General features: G+C 33.9%; 1 protein-coding gene across 3 annotated transcripts; it reads right to left on the bottom strand.

The window, feature by feature from the left end:
- Positions 1–823: 823 nt before the first annotated feature.
- Positions 824–5,077, bottom strand: AGTR2 (angiotensin II receptor, type 2). Of its 3 annotated transcripts, none has more exons than XM_010829885.1 (3): positions 4,919–5,077; positions 4,694–4,767; positions 824–3,457 (listed from the first exon to the last, which is right to left on the bottom strand). In XM_010829885.1, the coding sequence occupies exon 3, from the start codon at positions 3,416–3,418 to the stop codon at positions 2,330–2,332; it is 1,089 nt and encodes a 362-aa protein (XP_010828187.1). In that variant the 5' UTR covers positions 3,419–3,457; positions 4,694–4,767; positions 4,919–5,077; the 3' UTR covers positions 824–2,329. The 3 variants fall into 3 exon arrangements, with proteins under 3 accessions (XP_010828187.1, XP_010828188.1, XP_010828189.1); XM_010829886.1 differs by having other exon boundaries at positions 4,706–4,767; XM_010829887.1 differs by having other exon boundaries at positions 824–3,454; positions 4,706–4,767.
- Positions 5,078–6,258: the final 1,181 nt, after the last annotated feature.

Raw genomic sequence — 6,258 nt, 5'->3', positions numbered from 1 at the left:
AAGAAAGCTGTGGTACATATACACAATGGAGTATTACTCAGCCATTAAAAAGAATACATTTGAATCAGTTCTAATGAGGTGGATGAAACTGGAGCCTATTATACAGAGTGAAGTAAGCCAGAAAGAAAAACACCAATACAGAATACTAACACATATATATGGAATTTAGAAAGATGGTAACAATAATCCTGTATACGAGACAGCAAAAGAGACACTGATGTATAGAACAGTATTTTGGACTCTGTGGGAGAGGGAGAGGGTGGAATGATTTGGGAGAATGGCACTGAAACATGTATAATATCATATATGAAATGAGTCGCCAGTCCAGGTTCAATGCACGATACTTGATGCTTGGGGCTGGTGCACTGGGACGACCCAGAGGGATGGTACGGGGAGGGAGGAGGGAGGAGGGTTCAGGATGGGGAACACGTGTATACCTGTGGTGGATTCATGGTGATATATGGCAAAACCAATACAATATTGTAAAGTTAAATAATAAAATAAAATTTTTAAAAAAGAGATGGCAGAGGGGAAAAAAAAGTCAGACAGGCAAGGAAGAATCAGATTTCTTGTGGTCTTGTAGACCATAGCAAGAAATCTGGGCTTTCCTTTGATAATTAATAAGTGATTATGGCTGAAGACACAAGAGAGGGAGACTAGAAGAGTATAGCAAGAAGCCAGATAAGGAATGATCGAAGGTAAAACTAAGAAGTATCAGCGGGGATTGTAAGGAAGATAAGGATACAAGAGAAGGTAAGAATCTATAACTTGAGGTAGTTACAACAAAAAAGTAAAGTGCACATGATCTTCCAATTAAAACTTTTATTTATGTTTTACAAAGTTATTTAAAATATGAAGTCATAGTTGGTTATGCATTTAACTATTTGTTTTTATTGATAATAATAGATGACATGAAATAAGGACTTTCCCAGAAAGTAGATCAAGAGTATTGTTGGATCTATATCCCTGAAATCTGGTGGAGACGCCAAGCTTCTGAAACTTTACTTCTATCTTAGAGGTCAGTACTGGTCTAGGAAGGTCCTAGATAACCTGGTAAAATATGGGTCTGGTGCAGAATGAAATCTCTAACTTCTAAAATTAGGATTCATGCTCTAAATTAGGTAACTCAGTTTCAGGTATTTCTCAAAGTTAGGAGTTCTAATAGTGTTGAGAGATCTATGCACCAGTCACTGGTATAGAAGAGTCCCACAGAATCCTATAAATTCTGGAACAAACAGTATCCACAGGTGTAATTTAAGTATACCCCATGGTCTATATTTTCTAAGCCATGTTGCATTGCCCTGACAGGTAGGTTTGTTGTGTGACACCAAACTTGTCATTTGCTGGATCTCTTTGTCCTCCTTGAGTATCAAAATTCCATTCTGAGATAAGTTTTTCCTATACTAGTTAAGGGTTTATTACAAATTAAAGAGTTAAAACAGCCACCCAAATATTTTGGGAAGCAACCCACAACCAAAGCATCAATAATAAAACTCAGGTCAACTTCCTATATATCAATCAAAGCACCATATCCAAAAGGTCAAGGATGTAAAAAATGACCTTTACATTTTATACACTAAGTAGTTCTTAGTTATTGTTTTTGAAAAAGTATCAGAGGACATAGAAACCTTCAAACAGTTAAAATGAATAGAAATTTAAAAAGTTTATTCAGACTTTAGTGAACACTCAGATATTTGTTTATTGGAGATCTATGTTATTACACATTTCACTTTTTATGATTATAAATACAAGTTAAATGTAGGAGTACATGTAATCTATACTATATTCCTAGCCCTACTCAATATGTAGCTATATCTTAAATATAAATTCATGCTAAAGTGAAATATAAAAAGATTATTATTCATAATATAAAGTAGAAGTGCTCATTCCTTTTAGCATACTATCTTGTAAATAATGCAATGAATTAAAAGACTGGCCTTGGTTCAAGATAAAAGCTTGATAAAAATAGATATAAAAATCAACAAAGACTCCAGAACTTCTCAAAGAGAAATCTGAAACCCCAAATCATCATTCACAATTTCTTATTAATTATAATTTGAGATAAATTCCCAGTTACTTCTAGATTATAGATATATCTCCCCAGTGACATCTCGTACTGATAGACAAGGAAGGGAAAAAAAGGAGGCAATTTTTGAAAATCACTGGAGGATAAAACTTAAGAGGTACATTTGGTTTCCTGTTCTAGAAGTCTGAGAAAAGATTACATTAAGGGGAAAAATTGTTATTTTACTAAAGCCATTAAAAGATAATTCAGGGAGATCTTTTAAGCCAAGTAGCCATATTGATAACCTGTATTCCACTCTTACGTTTAAGACACAAAGGTCTCCATTTCTCTAAAGGAACTGCTTTTTCCACATGACCCATTCTCTCTCTTGCCTTGGAGCCAAGTAATTGGAACCCTAAACACACGGCGGAGCTTCTGCTGGAACCTATTCCCAACAAAACAATACAGAAAGGGATTAATGCAGCTGTTGGTGAATCCCAGGAGAATGGCAAAAGGAAGTGCCAGGTCAATGACTGCTATAACTTCACAGCTATTAATGACACCCATCCAGGCTAGAGCATCCAGGAAGGTCAGAACATGGAAGGGAAGCCAACAAATGATGAACGCCAGAACAACAGCAGCTGCCATCTTCAGAACTTGGTCACGAGTTATTCTATTTTTCCCATAGCTATTGGTCTTCAGTAGATGTTTTCTGATTCCGAAATAACATGTTGCTATGAATATTAAAGGGATAATAAAACCAAGGATATTTTTCATTAAGGCAATCCCAGCTGACCATTGGGCATACTTCTCAGGTGGGAAAGCCATTATGCAAGCATTCACCCCTAAATATTCAATGGTTCTGACATCCCGGAAATAAAACGTTGGCAATGAGGACAGACAAGCCATACACCAAACAAGGGGAACTATATAAGATGCTTGCCAGGGATTTCTTCTTTGAGACAGAAAGGGGTAAATGACAGATTGGTACCTATCAACACTCATGCAGGTGATAAAAAAAATGCTTGCAAACATGTTCAGGGTCAGGAAAGAACCAAAAAGTTTGCACATTACAGGTCCAAAGAGCCAGTCATATCTATGAGAATAATAGGTTGCCCAGAGAGGAAGAGTAGCCAAAAGAAGTAAGTCAGCCACAGCTAGGTTGAAGATGTAAATGCTGGAAACCTTCTTAGGACCCTTTTGACAACAAAACAGTGTAACCACAATAGTATTGACAAGAAATCCAACTGCAAAAATAATGTAATAGAGAACAGGAATTGCATCTAAATGCTTATCCGATGGCTTATGTGAGCAATTAAAGGTAGATTCATTGCCAGAAATGTTCACAAGTCCAACGTGAAGACTGCTGGTAATGTTTTTGCTGATGGTGGCAAGGGAGAAGTTGGTCTTCATGTTGATTGAAATGTCAGCAGCTCCTAATTTTTACACCTTCTGAGGGAAAAAAAAGAACTTGTAGAACACATACAGAATTTAGGATATTATCAAGTTGTTAGCATTATAAAAGTTTGTTGAAAGCAAAAAATGTAGGTTATTATAGAAAATATTGGGAAACAGAAGCATGCCTTATGAAATAAGAATGGACTTTACTTCTTGAAGAAGAGAAGAGAATTCTCTCAGTAATACTAAGAAATTAAGACATTCTGGTATCTAGACTGAAAATTCTAAGCAAAACTACTTTTTGCCCTTCTTTTCTATTGTCAAAAAGGTTAAAGAAAATTAATATTTCAAAAGGTCAGCCAGAATAAGAAATATGTGAAACAAATAAAAAGAAACAAGAAAAATTACCATTTCAAAAACACATGAGCACATATCTCACTCTGTATACTTTCTAGAAACTACACCACTGCCTACTATTGCATAGAGAAATGCCTTTTTAAAGTAACTAATTATATACAAATCATTCCAGCTATGGAGAAATAAGTAAAATAAACTATGGAAAAAATAAGTAAGTGTACAAAAGACTTAAAGAAAATATGCAAAAGGAACATATTGGGATAGTGGGTTATGGCTGGTTTTTACTAATTAAAAATAATTCCTATAGTTCTACTTTTCCATTGTTTTCACAATAATAATATAATTAAGAGGTATTTATGGAATATGTGCATATTTTTAAAACCCTCATCACATTTTAATAGAGACTATTACTTTTACATATGGATATTTAAGTTTAATCCATATAAAAGAAAAGCTACTTATTTTAATTAGGAACAGAAAACTAAAAAATACCAAAATTGGATTTACGGTCAAGTAGAAAAAATTGTGTTGCTCAATGAAATAAAAATTGAACATCAATGATTAGTCATAATATAATTGTATCACTTTTTCCTTTGCTTATTATTATTATTATTATTTTTTAGTTTAACAGCTAAGTAGTAACACTGCTACTTGGCTATTGAATATTATAACCAGTATTCAGATTTTTGTGATACTGTTATTTTTAATAGCAACATTATTTTAAAACAAAAAAAAAGTTAGCTGAAGATAACACAGTAAGGGAAAGACTATTCCTTTGGATAGTTTCAAAACACATATAAATAAACTACTCAGTGAAAATGTAATCAGCAAAGAATCTCTTAATAAACAACAAACATCACTTTTGTTTAGAGCTTTACTCTTTCATAATCTTGACTTAACAAATTAACATGAAAGAATCTAAAATAAACTCACTTGAAGACTTACTCGTTGTTCGAGTTTAAAACTTAGTTATCATAAATCAGCTTGCTTCGTTCTTAAGTGCACCCCTGTAAAAGAAACAGTAATTTAATAATTTAGGAATTTTGCAAAATACAGTGTTAAAATACAGGAAAAAGGGAAAGCACATCCATAAAAAAATTTTCATTTAATGTATGTTTTACTTTCCAAATAGAGTATGTATAAATTGTGCAGACCTACCTTAAAAATTCAGGCTGAAGAATGCTTTTAATTTTGTGCTTATTAGTTCCCTTAGAGTCAGGGACGTAATAGCACCAGATCTCTGGTTTCCTTCTTATATATTCCGTCTGTCCACTGGGAGCCTTCAACCTACATAATTCTAGGTCTGACTTATGAACACTTGCCAGCTTTCCAGTGGGTTTTTTTTTTTTTGGCTGCAAAACATTAATCTGAAATTCTTACTGTCTCCAATCATAACAGCTCATTCAAATAAATCTCAAACAAAAAAAATGAAGTTTCCACAAATGTGTTAGAGAATTTTGAAGTCAGTGGCTTACTTTAAAAGAAGAATATAATTATTTGCAGAATTTTCTCTTTCTTTTACCCCGATACCAGCATTCTAAAGTGAGTTAAGGAGTGGAGGTTAGGGAATTTATTCTAGTAGTTGAGTTAAATTCCACCAGCATCTTTTACAACTTTCATTACTTTTTGAAAAATTTTACCCCGGTTTAATAAAAGAACAGCAGCAACTTTACTTGAAGTCTAACATTTCTAAAATTTCTCCTTTGTGTTAAGCAGTTTTTGTTGGCTTTTGCTGGAGAGATAGTGACAGGAAGGAAATAATTCTCATGTCTTCTAAAAGAAATATTAATAAGCATTGTCTCCTTTCATGGGTCTCTATCATATTTGTGGTTTAAATACAAAGTATACAACATCAGAAGGATTAGGCAGCTATTGTAGCCCAGATTAGTGTTGTTTTTCTTTTTGTGGGGTTGAGGGTGGTTAGCCTTACACAAAAAGAATAGAAGAAGCAAGAGTGACAAAAGAAAGATAAATACATGTGATGGTAGTGATTATACCAGTTGACAATAAATCCCATTTGCCAAACACTGTGCTAAGTGCTTTATACTCAATACTTTCATAGATAGACAATAGAGCATACCAGTGTATGTACATGGCCTCTGGGTTCCAATTACCTGGTTCACAAGCTCAGCTATACCACTTAGTAATTCCATGACTATGGCCAAGTTACTTTCCTTCTTTGTGTCTCAGTTTTCTCATCTGAGAAATGGGGATGATGTTAATTACCTACATCATGGAGTTATAAGAATTAAATGAGTTGTTATGTTTAGAGTGCTTAAAAATTGTGCCTAGCACACACTAGGTACTATTATAAGCTATTACTATTACCTCCATTTAAAAAAAAATCAGTACAGTAAGGCTCACAGAATTTAAATAGCTTTTCTGAAATCACATAGGTATTAAATGGGGACATTTGATTTGAAACCAAGGCCCTCTAATGTCAGTACTCACAGTCTTAACTGCCACAGTACAGGAGGCAGTATTAGCTGGCCCTTTAA

The sequence above is a fragment of the Bison bison genome, unplaced genomic scaffold (genome assembly GCF_000754665.1).
Source record: "Bison bison bison isolate TAMUID 2011002044 unplaced genomic scaffold, Bison_UMD1.0 scf7180017864512, whole genome shotgun sequence".
Classification (NCBI taxonomy): domain Eukaryota; kingdom Metazoa; phylum Chordata; class Mammalia; order Artiodactyla; family Bovidae; genus Bison; species Bison bison.
Note: the sequence above shows the minus strand (reverse complement) of the source record. Positions and strands in the feature narration are given on the sequence as shown.